Genomic DNA, 20,558 nt, shown 5'->3' with positions numbered 1-20,558 from the left:
ATGTCGAAAGAGGAAGATTTCTTTCGTTTGGAAGCGCTGTATTTTTCAGCAAAAGAGGAAGTTGCATGGGGGAGAAGTGAAAGGTCATTATTTTGGGAATAAGGTTAATGCCGCTTACTTCCCTGCAGATGAGTGTTCATATGTGTGCGTGTGTGTGTGTTAAAATAGAGGAGTGTGCCAAAGCTGTAGCGTGCTGCTGCTGCTTCTGGAGTGGAACGTGTGGAGGGGCTGGAAGTGCTCCAACAAAAATGCAATTATTCCCTAGTGTTGATCGGGAGGAGGTTGTGAGAGGGATTCGGACAGTGGGGAGCAAGCTGGGGGAGGAGGAGGGCAATTTCCTGAAAGTGCCTATATACAAAAGAGCATTTATATAGATGAGGGAACAGGGCAGTGGTGGGGTTGTATGCTGGAGTTCTTAGAATAGAATTGATGTTTCATGGTTACACATAGTCCTTAGGGACACTCAAGCATATAGAGATCCAGTATGGCTGAGAAAAACAACTTTGAAAACCCCAACAGAAAAGCAAGCAGTAAGGCGACTTAAGCTTTTTGTGTTTGGTGAAAACGAGAACTTTTCGAAATGTTTCAGGTGGTTTTCGCCTCGGTCTGTACAACTTCCTTCACTTGACTATAAATTACAAGGGACATCTGTCTGTTTACTTGCTTAAAAGAGGATTTTGTTGATTTGCAAAAAAACTCTGCTTGCACTGGATCAAAATTAATGCTAATAATGCTGGTAGAACCTGGTAAGTAATGGAGCCCGATAGCCTGTGTTTTGATAAGATTAATCCTTATATTTTTCTTCTTATCAAATGATCAGCTGAACCAAAAGGCAGCTTGTCTCTTCCCCAAGGAAGATTCTGTAAGACAGATTTGTTGAAAAGAAGAACTGTAAAAAATATTTCTCTATAGAAAGTTTGAAAAAGAGAATATGTGAACATTCTCCCTCAGTTTTGCAGCAGGAGAGATCTGCTTGCATGCTATAGCAGGAAAGATCCTCAGGTTTCGGTTTCATACAGGAAGCTCCAGACAATTTTACTAAGCCAGCAATATTTGAAATGTAGATTTATTGTTTGAAGAAATGCCTTACCTTCTTAGATGACTCTGATTCTTAAAATCAAATAGGTCTGCCTTTCTGTGCATTGCTTCATAAACAATTTGAGGTGCCAGGATTTTCAGGCTGAAAAAAAAGCATTTGATTGAAGCAGGTGTGTGAGACAAAATAAAAAAAAAAGAGGTAGCTTTTTGATCAGTTATTTTTAACTTGAGGAATATAACTTGAGGAATATTTGGGGTTTGCTGTTCTTTGTTCTTAATGTGCTAGAATGGAAAATGAAACTAATCATTTTGGCAAGATGAGGTACAGATGTTGCTGAGAAGTTTTTTCAGTCAGTATGTAAATGTATCCCTGGTAATATATTCACATCTTTAAAAGAACAATATAGAAAATGCATGAGAAAAGTGTGTGTATGAGTGAAAACTGGGGTTAACAAGTAAAAATGTAGAATTGCAGCTTTCACACTACTTTGGCTAGTCTGACTGAGCATTTATGGAGGCACAAAATACTGGAAAATGCAGTCAAATACCTGTGTATTTGTAGTGATACAGTGTATATAGCATAAAATAGTCAGTATTTAACTAATAAGTTTAAACTTTCTGTTTCATGAAGAAACTGTTTTTTGCATAGAAAATGGATGCTTCCTTCGCAAATTCAAGCTGAATATGTGGCTCAGTCTTTTGATTCTGAGGATATATAATTTTTTAAGTGGTTTACCAAAGGGGAGGTTGTTGATTTTTCCTTTAGGTGCAAGACTAAATGTCACTCTAAAGCAAAATCCTGATTTACCCACAAACTATATGGCCCACCCAGGGAATTAGGATGTAAAGGCATGTGAGTGATTATGGAAGGAGAAGAGGGTACACTTGGACAGTTATAGAATAGGTATTTCACCAGATTCTGTACATTTCAAGGCCAAAGCTAGTGGTGAAGGGTATAGTGGCTAATCTACTGCAAGCTAAAAAAGTGAAAGGAGGACAAGGCTACATGAAAAATGTTGGCTTAATGACGTTTGTAAGCACAGGCAGATTTTTCTGTTTTCCTTAATGCAGAGATGCTCAAATGGCCAGGAGCTGGTAGAGGGGTCTGTGAGGAGCTCTGAATTCAATTGGAGCTTCCAGGCATGACTCCCAGACCATGTGTTGGAAGATCAGCCTCCATGAAAAGGGTAGTTGAGGGTACAGTAATAACATTAAACATTGTGTAGGTTCTCCCAGTGATCTGACGCTGAAGTGAGAAATACTTCACTTTCAGCTACTTTATACAAAGGGATTGCAGTAATTGGAGACCATTGGGATGTCTATAAAAAGTAGATTTAGTGTGGATTATTTTAAAAATCTACATAACAAGACTGTAGGCTTTACTGCTGTAAAAATGAACTATACCAAATGAACCCCAAAATAAAGGTCAATTTTGAATGACAAACTCTTAAAGATTTTCTTGTTGTAATTAATCAAATAAAGGTAGAGCATTTCACCTCAAGTAAAATTTAATTTTTAACAGGAACAGAGAATCAAAAGACATCACTAGAAGACAGGCATTAACCCGCTATATATTATACTAATTGCTGGATATAGGATACACAGCAATGTATGTGGGGTTTTCAGCTTCTGCCTTTGATGTCTTCATGGTCTGTATTAGGAGGGTAACATGAAACAGGATTTTTTTCTCCTGCCATGCTGCTCAGTAACTTCAGAACAATCTCTGTATTCGTCTGTATCCCACAACACTGTGGTAAATATGTGCATGTATGATAAATATGTGTCTGTATGGCATCGCTCTGTATTGCATTTACAGATTCCAACAACTGTCATTATATAAATAACCTTGTCACATTTTCTTATTTTCATTGCTTTTGCCCCAAACGAAACGAATTGTGTGTTAAAGTCCATAAGACAACTATAGCATTTAACTGCATGGCATAATTTCATTCTGGTGTTGAGTGGTGGCTTGTCATCTACCAAGGAAGGTATCAAATGGTTTCAGGCTATGATTTGACTGAATTCCTTTTTGAGATCTGAAGGGAATGTTGTTAGTGCTGTCGTGTTAAAATTATGTATCATGAGTGCACCTTTTAAAATACAAGGCAATACCAATCAAGATAACTGTGATGTGAATGCATTTCTTTGATAGAGGGAAACAGTAATTTATATAAAGCTCTGGAGAATTTAATCTTCATTCTACTGGTTTTATGCAGGATATCTAAAAAATAGCAGGGGAGAAGTCTAATATCTCAAAGGAAAAATAAAATAATAACAGGTATCAGAGTGAATGTAATACATGGCCTGTAAAACAATGGATATTGTGTTACAAGCTTAGACACAAGTGAGAGCCTGCATTGCACCTTTTTCATACTTAGTTTCGAATACCACATTTAATGAGAGAGAGAGATCACTGCATTCCTACAAGTGCTTGGAGATTTTTTTAGACATGATTAGCATTTTTTTAAATCCAAATGAGATTACCGAAGAATGAGCTCACCTGTTTTGTTCCTTTTAGAGCTCAGAACAACACAGGGGTTATAAAATCACAGAGCAGTCACTGTTTCAAGAAGTTAGTACTCCCCCCTGTAAGTAGTCGGATTTGCTTTGACATTTTGCAGTCACTTGTCATATGTGAATGTTTTCCAAGCCAGAATTGTGTTCAATTAGAAACAAATCAACTGCTCTTGTGTTCCTACAGTCCACTTACTCCATCTACAATATCAATGGGACTCTAATGTATCATTCTCCATCCCACTAACTCCAAAACTAGCATTTGTTGGAACCTTTTTTTATTTTATGATAGTGAATGGGGAAATCCAAACTGTAGAAGAGCACGGAACTAGTACTTAACCCCACAGATTTGACTCACCTTCTGCTCTCACCTCAAAGACTAAAAATTCTGGACTTCCTTTGTTTCACCTTCTCTTTGCTTACCCTCCCTTGTCAAAATAATAATCTTAATAAAACCAGTGAAACAGGGGCTTTCTGATGTAGTAGTCTGGACAGTTCAGTTCAGAAGCAGAAAGAATCATGTGGATATGTTAAAAATCTTGATTACTCAATTTGAGACCATTTTTTGTCTCACAGATAACTTTCTTACCGCTGATGAAGAGAATGAAAAGATTGCTGGCTATACAAATCATGTATACAGCTTTGTAAATCATAGCAATGCTTGACATTTTGGCATTTTGTGCAATCTCTTCTATAGTTGATTAGAATTATTAATAGGACAGGATGATAGGAAAAGTATCCCTCTAGTACAGGAAAGAAGGAAAAAAATAAAGTAAGGTTGTGAGAGTTTAAGGAATAATTATTATAACCAGGTGCTATAAAACTATATCACATATGCATGAAGGTGCATGAAGAAAGCATTGCCAGAGGTACAAATAGCAGGGCAAAAGGAAAACCAAGACGCTAAAACCTTAATGAAGAAGAAGCAATGGGAAATTTTGGGGGAGTGCAGTACACAGGCATGTTGGAAATGCTAGATTTGGTTGGTGGGTTGGTTTTTTGGGTTCTTTTTAGTGTAGTTTTAATGTACTAATGTTTTAAAGGTACAACAGTATTTTTATTGAAGCAAATGCAGGAAACAAGGGGTTATGAGGACAAAAGCTGCCATGGTCTGTAGCACAGCTGCTGTGGCTTCATTGGGATGTGGACCCTTGAATCTATCAGTAAGAGCACTGACGTCAGGCTGTTAAGCCATAAGAATCTGTAAGAAGCTCTTTACCTCTCCCCTTCAAAACTGAAAGAATGGTTGTTTTTATTTTCCTGGCCACATCAGGGTCATCTTTGAGATAACCTGTTTGTGAGTGGATCAGATGGCCACTCTGATTGCTTTTCCTACTGGCTCAGAATTTAATTAGTTGAACTCGTGTTTTTTTTGTTGTATAACACATTTGGAAGTCCATATGCAGTAGTTGTTTTCTGCAGGACATTTTGTACCTCATGCATTTATTAATCTGTGCAGCTGGATCAGATGAGGAAGCTAGGTGGTAATTTGAGCACAGGCCATAGGATAAACATGAGCTGTAGCTGATAGATTACTTCAGAGAATCACTCAAACTTAACAGGTTAATCATTTAGCTGTGATTGTAGGATTGAATGCTAGATTGCTTTGAGAAAATTCCATTAATATAATTATACTTATGCAATCAAATCTGTTAATCCAAAATTAATTGCAAGGTTCACATGCTTAGTTTCAAATAAGATACAGTCTCTTGAGCTATCTGGTTGATAGAGAGAATCATAGATTAACTGAGGCTCTAAGGAATTTCTAGAGGTCACTGGGCAAAACCTTCTGCTGGAGGCAGAGCCAGCTTAAAGTTGGATCCAAATTCAAAGTTAGATGGGGTTGCTTTTTCCAATTGCATTGATAGTGTATTTGAGAGTAGTGGTACCACCACATCTTGAGCAACCACTTCACTAGTACTTCAGTATTTGACCACACTTTCTATGAAGGTGGTCATTCCAAATGAGACTTCCCCTTGATGCTGCTTGTGTCTCTTGCCATCTTCTCTTTCACTGTGCATCTTCAAAAACAGCCTGACTCTCTCTGCTCTGTAACTATTCAGTAACAAATTACACATGTTGGTAAGGACCACTCTTATTTTCATCAAACCTAACACTCTCAACATATCTTTGGTATCAGGTGCTCCTAACCATGCTGGTGACAGACAGCCTGTAGGACCTGCTTCAAGTCAGCTCCTGGTTGCCATCTCCTTTGTCAGGGAGATATTGGGGAGCCCAGTACTGTTTACAGTATTCCACATAAGGGAAGAAAGTACTTTGGTTTCAGGTTCTATGAGTACTTTTTAATCTTCTGAAATTATTTGTTGTACTGGAGACTTAGTTTCCCAGTCTTCCTTTTATTTATCTGTTGATGATAAACAGCATTTACTGTATTATAGTACTTACACCTTTGAATTGTTTTCCTTGGGGAAACAATGGACTGCAACAAAAGAGACAGGTTAGAGACCAGAAGCAAAAGTCAGCAAATCTCTGCAGAATCAAAAGAAGTATCTGGGTAAGGGAAGGACCTTGCAGATACATTTGATAAAGCTGTATTATCTACCAGTACTCCTTCCAAGTGTAGTAACAGGCTAAATGAGTTGCTTCTAAGAACAGAGGGTTTTGTCACACATTAGCCAGGAGTAGGTTAAGCAAAATGTAATGCTGAAACACTAATTGCAATTTGCAGTTTTTATCCAGAAAGACACGTAATTTGTTTTATCAGTATTGATTTATCTTTTGGTCAAAATATTCCATTAAATTTCAGAAGGGTTCTTACATGCTGCTTTTTGAGAAGTGAAATGCATCCCCTCACTACTCAGTCATTTAGTGTCCCTCTAATAATAAATAACACAAATGAAAGCTGTATTATAGGTGTTATTTCAAACTTCTCGAATGATTTTTTTCTACAATTAGATTATTAAATGTAGTAAGAGGTGAGCATTTTATAAAGAGATATGGAAGATTCTTATGCTATTTCGTAAAACAATTTCTGGTTTTCATTTTTTCATACTCAGTAGAAATAGGCTAAACCAGCTTAATCTATTTCATTCATAATGGCTTTAAATCAAAAATTACTTTTTTTTTTTTTTTTCAAATGTAAACATTCTTTTTTCATGTTTGCATATTGGTTAGATACTTGCAGTATTATCCAGCAGTAGTGCTGTTATTAGTAGCAATTGCTGTTTATGACTTTGTAAGAAATTTGAGTGCTTAAACTGGCTGTTCTGCATTAATGAGTTGCACTAATCTGAACAATGGCCTTATACATATTGACACTTAGGTGGTTTTTTTATGGTGGGAAATTGGAAAGTTACAGATGTTCATGCTTTCTTGGTTTGCATAATTGTATTTGATGAGTTGCTTTTGAGTTTTAATGATAGGTGTACATTTCCTGTTTTGTGGACCCACCTCTGTCATGACTGCAGAACAGGATACATGGTGGGATTAGCAACGAAATGCAACTGCCAAAAACTTGGTTGTTTTAACCATTGTGTCAGAAAAAGCACAAGCTTTAAACCTGTTGTCATTTAGAGACAGTCTTACTTCAAGAGAGAAGGAGAAAAACTGAGAAACATGTTCTTTGAGATATTCATTCTACATTCATAACTTTGGGATGTTTTCTTGCAAATTTTGCTCTTATCCCTAAGATTCCCTGCCTGGGTTGGGTTGGGATTTGATTCAATTTCATCAGTTAATTCCCTGTCCCAGTTCTGGTATGTGGTTCATTTCTAGTGCTTGACTGTGAGAAGTGGAGAGCTCACATCTCTGAGTGGCTGTTGGATTCAGTCTGGGGAACTTGAAATTTGAAATCTTCCCCACAGAACTGTTTCAGCAGAAGCAATATAGAAGATTGGATACACACTGTATAAACTAATTTTATTTTTCCTACCTTTTGCAGAATTTAGTATCAGTGTTTGTAACTATGCTGATTAGTAGCGAAAGATCAGATAGTCTGTTTTGCATAGCAGTAGGGAAAAAATACATTTCAGTTTGACAGACAATATACAAATGTTAGAGTGTCTGCAGACAGTCCTGTTCCTGCTGGTGGTTTGCAGTAGTGAGAATAAATATCAGTAAAGTGGGAATAAGCACCTCATTTATTTGAGAGCATTTATCCTTGAAAGGTTTGAAACCTGAAATTCCAGGGACATATTCTGACATGATTTTATGTATCTATAAAGGCCAGTAATTGCAAGTTTCTCTAAGGCATTGCGAGCCCTGTGATTTCAGTGGATCTTTAAGAATGTGATACCCTCAAGTATCTATCCTAAAACATTTACATCCATACAGGAATTAATAAAGAACTGACTTAGTGCATGCACAGACAAGCCTCCACTTAACTTCAAAGAGGTGTGGAGAAGACTTGGAAAAATGCAGAAACTCCATTGTTTTAAAGCCTGAGGCTTTTCATGAGGAATGGTTTTGCTTTTGCTATGTCCACTTTGCAAAACTACTCTACAAAGATAATTTTATTTCTTGAAAGAATAAAAATTTGGTTTAATATTAACAGAAATGGGCAGATGACACCATGAATATTTCAGCTACTGATTCCAAGGGTTGCTTTTACTATTTGCAAATAAGAAAATTAATGGATCTTTCTGTTAGCTTAAAAACATTTGTTTTACATTCACTGAGAAACAATGATGCAGACTTTACTTTAGGAACTTGAAACCACCAATCATAAATTTGAGCATTTGCGAACACAAATGGTGGATACTTCAGGAAGGGGTAGCAATAAAATTTGAGTCTGGTGTCTTGTGGTAAGATGTCCTCATCAAGCTCACAGCCTTGTCCTCAGTGCTGGAAATTAGAGATTTAAATTCTGTGATGCAAGACATTGCATCCTAGATGTCTATTTAAACTCACCTTTCTTTGCAACAAGCAGTTGATATCAAAATCAATAACTTGCAGTTAAATGTTGATCCCTTTGTTGTAGCTTACTACCTGACACTATGCATTTGGCAAGGAGAGGACAGCAGTATGGTGAGAAAAAGAGAAAGTATTGATATTTTTATTTCAGTGCAAATACTTGAAATTTAGATTGATGGTGTTTCTATTCGCCATTTGAAGGCTTTCCTCCTCCAGGTTCAAATTCGCATTCCCTTGTTCTTACTGTGCATAATAATCTTGGAAATCTCAAGGTACAACAACCTTTCTTGCTATTGTATGTCCTCTCATAGCTGGTCAGTGCTGTCTATTGCTTAGTTGAAAATGTCATTTGATGCCAATGCAAAGTAAAGAAGCTAAATGGTCAAGTTCTGCAGCAGTCAACAGCTGTAAAAAACAGTGCAGTCAAGTCTCATATGGTTTGCCCCAAGAAGAGAATTACGAAGTAGATGCAGGTTTTACAAATCACAGAAGAGTCGAGGCTAAGAAGGGACCTCTGGAGGCTGTCCAGATTTTAGTCAGTAAATATACTTGCGACCTTTAAAAATAAATAGGATTACTATTCCTTTGCTAGATAACAAAGTTCTGTATCCACATAATACTGCTTCCTGATGTTAAAGAGAATGACAGTGTCAGACATAATGTTTAACCAAAGATTCAATTTTACAGAAGATTAAGTTGCTTACAATATTGAAGACCTAATTTTTCTCTTATGTTTTATATTCCACTAGAACATAATGACATTAGTGAAAGCAAAACCAAACTTTTAAGATAAATGAGGAGGTGGACTGGTGTTTTTACAGTCTTAATTTATGTTTGAGAGTTTTGGTGTTGTTCAGGCAAATATTTTAAAGGTAGATTTGGGTGGCACTAGAGAAAACAAAGAGGAGTTGAAGCAAAGCCTATGAAAGATAAACTGTGTGCTTGAGTCTTGGAGAGCCAGTTCTGATCTGACAGCAAGAGAGTAGAAAAGTAAAGAAAAGACTCAACATCTTCATTCTGGATGTTTGAATAAAGGCCGTGGTAGTTGTAGTATAGATACAGAGGAAGCAGGCTGTAGCTACTGAATAATGGGAAAAGAACTTGAAACTCAGGGGTTGTTTTATTTTGCTCCTTGTGGAAGAGGAAAGTAAACGTGTTAGGTATGCAGAAAAAGGACCATTTCAGCCACCAAGTGTAGTCTTCCATAATCATGGAAGCTGCCATGAGTGACTGGTATGGAAGGTAGACAAAGCACATGTTCTCTGTACTGCCATGCATTGAATGCCATAAAATATATTCTTTGTGCTACAAAACAGGAAAAATGGTAGTAAAAAAATTGAAAACTGAAAAAGAAATAAAGAGTGCCAGTAGTGTTTTAGACCTAAAGAACAGCCAATATCTGATAAGTAAAATTCTTATATGGGATATTTTCTTGCGGTTTATAATCTAATTTCAGTGTTGATATTAGAATTGAATATACCAGCCATACACCTGAGAAACTGAAGACCCTGTGAATCACTACTAGATTTTATGTAACTGGCCTGTAACTGTGGCAGTCTTCAGTGCCTTGGAAGTTAATTTTATATGTCTATATCTATCTACATATCTATACATCTATGTGTTTACACACATACATAAAGTGAATTATAGCAATCCAGCCTACTTTAAACATCAAAATGAAAGACAGATACCAAGGGACTCCCGTCCTCCCTGTAAGAATCAGTGTAACTACAGATCGACAGAGAGAACAGAGAACCAGAACTAGAAATACAGGAAAAACATTATTAGCCAGTTTCAAAGACATTGTAAGATCCCTCACAAACTTCTGTGTCATTTGAACTCTCTGAAGCCTCTGCTTTGACTTCCTTCACATATGATTCAAATAGATGCCCTCTGTGTTTCGATGGCCAGGTTGTGACATTTGCCTTGTGATTGAGTTCCCTATCCCTCTCATGCCAGATTGGCATCTTGTCTGGACCTTCTAGTTCATTGTGTTTTTGCAACGTATATCTTAATCTTAAATTCTACCCTTGCCCCCATGTAAAATTTGATTTTCTCCATTGAGTTCCAAGTTCTCCTGGGCTGCTGTCCTCTGAATTTTCCCTCTGCATTTAGGCCGGGAGCTCTTTTTATATGTATGTAGTTCCTGTGCCTACAGCTAAATGTTTTGGCATTTATTTTTTGTGAGAAAACATTCTTTCTGCCAGGATGGTTGTAAGAGCAATTAGGTATGACTTCTTTAAATTTCAAATTATGGGTGCCACTTGGCTTAGGGAGGTTGGCACTGTTAACTTGCTGCAGTTCGGTGTGTTTCTTAGGCTGGACAAAATCTAGAGTACCCACATTGCATTTGATTGACTGGAAGGAATGACATAAGATACACTTTATTTCCTGTGAAAGATTTGTCATTATTACTGTCCACTGTGCATGGACACCTGGTACATACAGAGGAACCTGATACAGCCCTGAAAAGGCTGACAGCTGAACTACACAGGCTGTGTATTTAACAGCACTGCTCCAGTTGTTACATTCTAACAAGGATAACAAATGGTGGCAGAGGACTGAAATACCAAATTAAGTTCATGACACTACTCTGTGTGACTGTCATCTTCTCGGTTTAATATCCAGCATATTCTGAAATATTCTGAGAGCAGCCATCAGAGGTTAATCTGATTTTTTTTTTCTTCTATTTAAAGCTACACTGTTATTAAAATACATGCAGCAGTTTTGGGGAAAATGGCTTTTAGGAGGCTTTTTAAAATTTCTAGATCAGCTACAGTATATGTATCATGTGATGCACAGGCTGGCTGTGGGAAGCACAAGCATGTAAAACCAGAATAACTTGTTGGCACTGACTGCTCCCATGGGACTGCAAAACTCTGTACCATTCTTATTGGAAATAGCAGCAAGCCTTGCTACTCTGTCCAGCCTTAACCTTCAGGTACATTTTTTGACAATTCTTCTCACCTCTCGACCAAAAAAGTATCTTGTTTTCTGGGTTTTTTAATGGTTTGGTTTTGTTTTTGCAGCTAGAATGTGGATCATCTTTTGTGATTTGTAAAATTTTTTACATTTTAATGCACTAATGTTAGAATTAAATAGCAAAATTCAGAAGCATATAACAATATCGCATGTGTTTTGCAAACATATTGGCAGTGACTTATTGAGCATTTTATTGAGTGAAAATATGCTGTTCTAAATGGTGTTTTCTGGCTTTTCTTTTATTTTCCCCGTTGTTTCTGCAGATGAATATATGCTCACTTTCAGTATGAATATGCAGATCAGACATACTCTGTATTTTCAAAAATGCTTCATTAGCCATATTTTTTTTTCTGATACTGGTTGATTAACTGTTGCTCCAGAATGACTTGCAGCCTCATAGCTGACTTCCAAATCCAGTAAGACTGCTCATGCAATATTTGCCATGCATGAGGCTTGGCTTCAGATGAGGTGTTTTTCCTTTTGAAGATCTTCCAGTGTGAATGCTAGAACTAGTGCACTTTGCTTGAATAATTAACATTCTCATCATATGCTCAGTTGGTAACAATTATGGCAAGACAAAATTTAGTACAATTTACTTTATCTGTTAGGAGAACTGTAGGCAAATGCTACGCATGAAAGAATGTTTTGTATGCGTTGCAAGTTTTAGCTTAAACTGTTTTCTAGTTAAAATTGGTATTCATATATAAATCCCTCTTTTTAAACACAAGGTGCCAAGTAAAATATTTGATCTTCCAATAAGAACCTTGTGTATATGGATTAAAAAAGCAGAGGTGCATGTGAAAGAACCAAGTACTGTACAGGGCCCTTGTCTCAGGTGTTGTTTGTTTGGGGTTTTTTTCCATTCCTCCTTCTGCAGTTAGACATTTGCTCTCTGGGTTTTCCACTGCCTGATGGTGCTTGCCCAACCTATGTGCCCTACTGACACATATCCTTCTATCAATAAACTCGGCGGCTGTCCTGGTCTCTCTCTGCCCACTCCTGCCCTCAGCCAGCTGTGAAGTTACAGTTCCAGTGTCTGAGGTTGAAGCGTGAAAGCTCTCAGAGTGCTTCTGGTCTTCCATGTCTGTTACAAGCCCCAGTTTTCATTGGCTTTTGAAAAGCCAGTAAGTGAAGAAATGCTTGTGAATGTGTAGACTGGCCAATATGCTGAAGTGGCCATTTAGGAACTATTGCATTTTTTTAAGGAATTCTAGAAGAATTTTGGGAAGGATTGTAAGGATTTCAGCATACCTTTCACCCAGGAAACTTTGAATCACTGAGATAAGAATCAAAACACTGACTCTGCTCTTAAAATAGAAGAAAAAAAAAACAGCATTAAAAATCTTTTTTAAACTGTGACTCACTCAAATGGTTATTAAGAAGAAGCCATATATATCATTTGGCATCTAGAAAAATCAGCTTACTTTGTTCATATCTGCAGAATCTGTCTGCCTCCTACCACTCATGTTTTTTAATCATATTGTCGTGTAATAAGTATATTTTGAAAATTGTTACAGCCCTGGTAACAGGGTTATAACTATTTCTGCCTATTTTGTTTGTTCACTTCAGGACTTGTTTCTTCACTGATACTAACCCTTGTAGTTTATCACCATTGGAGCTTTACCTTACTGAAGTCATGTATTTATACATGAATTCATATATTTATATGCTACTGTATGGGGTGTTTTTTTTTTTTTTTAGAAACTTCTGTATGTATTTTTACATTTCTGGCCTGTATCATTCCTGAAAAAAAGGGTAGACCTGTGAAGACCTAGAAAGCAGAAGGCAAAAAAATATTTAAAATTCAGTAATTCTTTTATTCCTTCGTATCTAGGCAATCTCATGATTTTGGAGGTGCATGACTCATGGTCACATACACTCAGAGAGCATAACAGTAATTCCACTTGATTTCAAATTGCCTCCCTCCAGGGAAATGGTGCTCTTTCACTACAGGAGTCTGACTGAACATGCAATTTGTATGGCATGTGCAGGCTTCTAGTTCTCACACAGAGTCTGTAGAGAGGCAAACACACACATCCACACAGGGTTCCTGGCAGGAAGTCCATTCCTGCATTTCTCAGTCTATATGATAGATGATATATGATATATATATATATGCTATATGATAGTCTTTTAAATGCTGCATGAATCCCTCTGTCAGTGCTGTCTCCTTCCTCTTAAGCCCCTCTCAGTGTTTTTGTTCCCAAAAGCCCTCATAATTTTTGGGCCTTACTCATGCAGCACGTGATGTGCCAGTCACTAAAATGAGAACTGGGTCTCAGGGAGCAGTGTTTCACAGTCATGTTTTCTCTTCCTTTGGGACTATTCTATCAGCATAGTGAGTCTCAGAAAACTCAGCTCTTGACTTGACCATGGAATTTATGGTCATTCACTGTAATTTTTTGCTGGATGCTTTTTTTTTTTCTACTCCTTCATTATGAGAAGTTTAAAAATACTCTGTGACTATTCATTGTCAATATATGTGAGATTGCAAGTGATGTTGAATCTGCTGTAGACTGTTGTCTTGTGGGGAAAAAAATGTTTTTTTTTTCTAAATACTACCTTTTTTTTTTTTTTTTTTTTTTTTTTTTTTTTTTTTTTTTTTTTTTTTTTTTTCCCAATTTAAATAAAGTTGAGACATAGGGTATGTGGTAATAGAGTAATTTGCCTCAGTACGGAGGGAGATGTGCTAGCTTCCATGTGAGGGAAAAGTCAGCATTGCAGCCGTAACTATGAGCCTTCTTGTACTTTTATAGCAGTCTCCTGAGAATCTACTAACCACAATTATAAATTTTCAATGAAAGTTTACACTTCCACCGCGGTTTAAAGAAATTCTCTGTATGGTAAAACATTTTGGGAAAAACACATCCAGAATTCTACATGTCCAGTATTTGTTTTAATACACAAAATATCATGTTAAACACATATACTGTGTGTGCATGGCTATGAAAATCAAGAAGTTTCATAATCACTAAGTACACTGCTTTCACAGGAGGTTGTCTCTAGCACCTTGTTTGCTCATTTAAATAATATATTAGGAGATTTTGCAGATGTCTGCATTATTCCCATGACCGATCCTGTGAAATTCAAAGTAATGGAAGCAGCATTTCCTCTGAGAGCCTTTCCTCTTGGACTGCTTTCCTCTATGGAGACATGGCTTTACTGTACATAATCATGATTATTTCCAGTTTGTGCAGACAATAATGTCCCTTTTATGTCAAAGGGGTATTTTTTGATAACCTTTTAAAAAGTAAAGAATAAAACTGCAGAGAAAAGAAATTTGAGCTATAAAGAGCAATCATGAGGTAAACCAAACTATGAGATGCTTAAAAGTAGTGGGATTACCCACAGGTCACCAGAGAAATGGCACTATTTTGAAGTGCAAGGATGTAATCTGTCAACACAAAAGGTGTGGTCAGACATCCAGACCAGCTGGTGTAATGACTTCCAAAAGGTGGCTACATACAGTCATTCCTAAGTAGTTGTACAAAGGTGCATTTTCAGGTGCTCGTGTCTGAAATTGCACTCAGAAGTTTGAAAGGGGTTGCCCAGCAGCCCTCAGTTGGGAGTGCTGCCCTCCCCAGCATGACCTGTGAGTCAGGCACGTCTGAGACACTGAGCATCTCCTCTTGCAGATACCAGGTTAATGTTTTAACCTCTTCTGGACACGTCACCTGTCCTCTCGAGTCACAGGACCTTTCTTCTCCCTCCCCGTCTGTGAATTGTTCCAGTGGTCAGTTGGCAGGAACAGCCCTCAGTGTTGCACTGCTTGCTCAGCGCTGCAATTTCCTTTCAGCTCTTTCTTCGAGGAAGTGAAACCACTGAGATGTACTTTTGCATTTAGAGGTGCCAAAGCAAAATGAAGCACTGCAGGCAGGAGAGAAAGGTGGCTGAGAAGAGCTGCCCTTACAGTGAGGAGGAAAACTCCATATTCTCTCTGTGATAGCTTCTGACAATGTTTCAAAGCACACGATAAAGTGTGTGCTGGATTTACCAGAATAAATATGCCACAGGCCAGTCTTCACCTTGGGTATTGTTTCTCTTTCTGCTGTCAGCAATAAAAACTGCAATTACATTAGATGAACAAGTAAGTAATAGTTTTACTGTTATTTAAGTATGTGTGTTCATTCTGAAGAAGCTCTATAATCTTACTGCTTAAACTGAATTTTATTCAAGCTGTGAAATACATTGTAAGTTTTTCTGTCATTGGTAGGGGAGGAAAAATTCTGATTATAAACTAAAAAGAGTTAGCAAGTTCCTTTCTTGGATTGGCTGAAATACTGAAATATGAAATTTACATATTTAGCAATTAAATTATAAGTCATATAACAGCACAGGAAAAATGAAGCTAACTTCTGGTGTACTTATAGCAAATTAGGTAGAAAGTAAGCCATGCTGGATAGCCCCAAAACTTGGACAGATATTAGAAAAATATCATTAAGAGTTCAGCAGCTTTTGGAATGGAGCAGTTCCTGTTTAGGTTAGCAAAGGTTGAGCTGTACTTTGTAAAATGTAAAATTATGTAATATAAGAGGGGGCCTTGGTTGAAAAACTGTAAAAATTTAGCATATTTAGCATATGTCATGTTTTCAGTTTCTTGTAATTGATACTTTGCAGGTTATGATATTAGAATTATACCTGGTTATTTCTGGAAACAGGTTATGTGGATTTAGAAATATAGAATTGTTCCAGCTGGAATTACAGTGGAGCTTTCAGTGTGATACTATTTTATAAGAATGCCTACAGAATCCTGGGAAAGAATCCCTAAAAATACAGATATATTGTATCACGTAAGCTTTTCCCTGCAAAGTTTTGGAAGATAACATTGAAACAGTAACTGGTATTAGTAGCAACATCTGTATCCATGTGGAGTGTCAGAAAAAAGGCATCATGAGCATTAATAAGAAGACTTAAAGTAATAAAAGTTATGAAATAACAATTGATATTTCTCTTTTGGAAGGGAAAGAAAGTTATCATCCATTGGTAGATCTTTGTAAAGCATTGGCTGCTGAGCTCTAATATTTGACCATCCTTTGGAAAACTTGGATTAGTTTTACTTTAATAGTAACCATTGCAGTTTTAGCTTTAAAAACACAGAAAGCAAATCAAGTATTTTCACTTCAAAATGACTGCTCAGCATCTTTAATGTCTTCCTCTGTTTTCCTAGTTGAGAAGTGTGTCTGTCTTGTGATCTTGAGTGCTTTGCCCAAGATAGTTAACAAGGGGTTCTTTGGTTTTTGAGTGTCCTCTTGTAGTAAAGATTTTTAAAAATGTGCTCAAACACTTCATGCTTCAAAACAAACTGATATGCACTGAAAGTTTTAACAAACAAATCTGCTTGAAGGTTTATGAGATGATAAAAAAAGGAGCTTGTTATTAAGTTTCTCAAAGATACTCATGAATTAAAAATACAGATTTGTGTTTCATGTCCTGAAGGACAAGTTTCTTCTATTTGCTGGAACCCCTGCGGCACCCTGCGTCTGAACACACCCAGCTGCCCACATACCAGCAGTTAAGAGGAAACCTTTTCCAAATTCAGGGACTTACTGTCTGACATCTGTAGAGTTGATGTTTTCATTAAAAGAAAAAAAAAAAAAAGAAAAAAGAAAAAAAGAAAATATTTCCAGTCCCTGTGTTTGCTAAGCAAACCTTTCATATGTATAGTAAATGTAAACAGATCCAGTCTTCCTTCGTCTGTCTGAGACTCCAGGAGAGCTGCAGCACACAGGCAGCCATTTCCCAGACAATTCTACCTGAAAACACCAACTCACATGTGTCTTAATGGACACAGTGCTGCCAAGGGAATGTGCTTTAAAAAACTGTTGCTGGCAACAGAACACATGATAACATTTCACAAGTTAAGATTCTGAAGGAGTGTTAGGGGTCTTTTTAAGTGTCTGAACAAAAGTACAAACCAGATATTGGGTATATTAGTGCACTCAAACATAGTTTTAGAGGTGGAAATGTGGTCTAGGATCTACTTAATTGGTCACAAAAAGATACTTTTAAAAGGTTATGCTCACAATTGTTATGACAATCCCTAGAAGTAAATGTCTTGATTTTACTGCATGAAGTATAGGACATAGAAATGTTAATCTGTACTTGCTTTTCTTTTGAAAATTAGTGTCTTCAGATTCCATCCAGACAATCTCAGTGTTGTTTGCTTACCATAGATTTTTGTCTTTCTTTTGTACTTCTGCATGGATATCTATAGATACGTGTAAAACAGATATCTAAAAAAAATTGTGTGATATCTGCATTCAGTGAGCATGTAAAATGCTAAGCAGGAAAAGGCTTTGTAATGGTCACTTCACTGCATTATTATCTTTGAGTAGCAGTGGTTATTTGTCATGACATTGGGATAAACCTGGTTTCAGATTTCATTATGAATGCGAGAATCAGATTAGATTTGGATTCATCTGATCGGATAGGGCAGTTTTATTGCCTCAATTTGAAATTTCATCAATCCATACATAGAGAGATCTTCTAAACCATTTCTGAGCAAGTTCAGTTGGTATTTTCTCAAAAGTAAAACAGTCTGAAAGAATGTAAACCTAAAGAGAAGAGAGTCTTAGGGTTTTAAATATGAGATTTTTTCTGCACCAACACTGCATTATTTTTGTGACACTGAGTAAGACTATTGTGAATGTGTAAATACAGAAATATTCCTCAACTTGCTGTTCAGAGACTGTCTGTTTGGAAATACTGACTGTACACTTCTTTCTTCCCCTAGTGGCCACAGATGTCTTCAACTCCAAAAGTCTGGCCATTCAGGCCCAGAAGAAGATCCTTGGAAAAATGGTATCCAAATCAATAGCAACTACTTTGATCGATGATACAAGCAGTGATGTTTTAGATGAGCTTTACAGAGTAACAAAGGAATATACACAAAATAAAAAAGAAGCAGAGAAGATCATCAAAAACCTCATTAAAATAGTCCTCAAATTGGCAATTCTCTACAGGAACAACCAATTTAATAAGGATGAAATAGCACTGATGGAGAAATTCAAGAAGAAGGTTCATCAGCTGGCTAAGACCGTGGTCAGTTTCCATCAGGTGGATTATACCTTTGACAGGAACTTTTTGTCCAAACTGTTAAATGAATGTAGAGAGCTGCTTCATGAAATCATTCAGCGTCACCTAACTGCGAAGTCACACGGACGCATCAACAATGTGTTTGATCACTTCTCTGATTGCGAATTTTTGGCTGCCTTGTATAATCCCTTTGGACCTTATAAAATCCATTTGCAGAAACTTTGTGATGGCGTCAACAAAATGCTAGATGAGGGGAACATATAAGTACTTGTATTAGAGGTGACTGCTTATGAGTTTTGTAGATGGAACACTGTTGATTTATGAAGGAATAAGGGAGCATGCAAAGAGGTTTTTTTACATTATGACAAATCTTTTCTAAATATCTTTATTAATTGATTTCTTACTATGCGCTGTCTGTTGCTATTCACAGTCCATCTGGAAGAAAAACTACACATGACCTTTTTTACTGTGCTTTGCCTATGGAAACAGCTTGATAAAGACAATCAAACAGAATGGTTCGAATAGAGTAAGAGTCTTGCAAGATAGATATACAAACCAAAATGATATGCTATCAGACAATCCACATCTTTCATAGATTTACAGAATTAATTCTAAACTCTCAGAATCCAGTAATGTTGGTAACAGACTATCATGGTGATGGTACACTCTGTAATTTCTTTCATTTACTTGTAAAATAGACATATTTGATTCAGTTATAGTCTTTTTGCTCTCTGCACAGATAACAGCTTCCTAGTGTTGCCATTATGAAGCACTGAGTTTTAAATAAAATCAGTGATGCTGTCACATAGAGTCTTAACAGCAGGCTTGTGCATCTCCAGCTCAGAGGTGAAAACTTCCTGTCTGCAAGGCAGGATCTTCCAAGTAGAGATTCTTATAGACCTGCATAGGTGCTTGCTTCCTTTGACTACATGGGGATTATTTAAGGAATAAGCTACAGGAGAATAGCTGAACTGGGGAAGAGCATTCCCAAGAACTGCTTGTGGTACAGAATTTTAACTCTGCCTGTAACAAGATAAAACACAGTGACTTCTCTGTGCAATTCCTTAAGATATTTAAAATTCTGCTTGTAGAATCACAAAATCAATCACTTGGGTTGGAAGGGTCACAATTCTTTTAGAAAAGATGTGAGTCAGTATATTTGATATACTAGTCTGATGTGTATGATTATGTGAATTCACCAAAATTGATAATAAATTACAAGCCAATTTGCTTTGTGTACAATGAAAGTAGAAACAGAAATTAGTGTTATCATTGTATTATATACTATTTAACTCATGGAAAATGGAATTTTAAAGTTTTTTTCTTCTTTTCTTACTTCCTACCTTTTATCCTTCTTTTCTTTCCTCATCTCTCTGCCTTGATATTGGGGATAAAAAAATGTGACTTTCTAGACACTGTAATGTACTTAAAAGCATGAAGTTAATACATTTCAAACAGCCAAAGACCTTTTGTTAGGAAGCATATAAAGAATTTGCTGTTTATTTAATTGCCAGTGTTTTTGCTGTTTGCTGTGTCCTTTTGTTTTAATGAGTAAACCAAAGAATATTTGCACTCCAAACTTCTCTTGTCTTTTTTTCCCTTTATCATATTTTAAATTCTAAATTGTGCCAGCAGCAAAAGCATTACAACATCTGACATGCAGTTTCAGCATTACTTGTGATTTTTAAGAAAGAAATTTGAATTTTATTCTTGTTAGGTTGGTCATTAGGCTCTCAATATTCCTGGAAATGTGCCAGAGAAATATGTTAAAAATGTGAACTCATTTTATGGAAGCCACTGGTGTTCAGCAGAGAGAGAAGATTGATGCGCTACTTGTCTGGAAACAACTGGGAACTGATGTAAGGACAGTGTAGCAGAATTTGCCAAGAAGTAACTTAATAGGTTGACATCTGAAGAAGTATCATGTAAGAGCCCTTCCCATGCTTTACCTAAACAGTAAATACACTGTGTTTCTGTCCATCAGAAGTCATGTATAGGGATGCAACATCCTGGAGAAAATAGCACTAATTGTAAAGAGTTTAGTTTCTGGTGTATTCATTTTATCTTCCTACCTAGAAAAAGTTGTTTCTTTTTTTTACCAATTTTTCCTCCGGGGT

General features: G+C 36.7%; 1 protein-coding gene across 12 annotated transcripts in view; it reads left to right on the top strand.

Moving 5' to 3' along the window:
- TNFAIP8 (TNF alpha induced protein 8) overlaps positions 1 to 20,042 on the top strand; it is a 58,008-nt gene extending 37,966 nt beyond the window's left edge. For 10 of the 12 annotated variants that reach the window (XM_083884433.1, XM_083884430.1, XM_083884429.1 and 7 more), the window contains exon 2: positions 18,140 to 20,042. In XM_083884433.1, the coding sequence (XP_083740559.1) occupies positions 18,140 to 18,705 (566 nt within the window). In that variant the 3' untranslated portion in view covers positions 18,706 to 20,042. Of the gene's footprint in view, positions 1 to 11,345; positions 11,366 to 15,268; positions 15,494 to 18,139 lie in introns of those variants that run through there. The other 2 variants (XM_083884427.1, XM_083884431.1) reach the window with 2 other exon arrangements.
- Positions 20,043 to 20,558: the final 516 nt, after the last annotated feature.

This window comes from Zosterops lateralis (genome assembly GCF_965231275.1).
Source record: "Zosterops lateralis genome assembly, chromosome: Z".
Lineage (NCBI taxonomy): Eukaryota > Metazoa > Chordata > Aves > Passeriformes > Zosteropidae > Zosterops > Zosterops lateralis.
The sequence above is the reverse complement of the archived record's forward strand: the minus strand, read 5'-3'. Positions and strand labels throughout refer to the sequence as shown.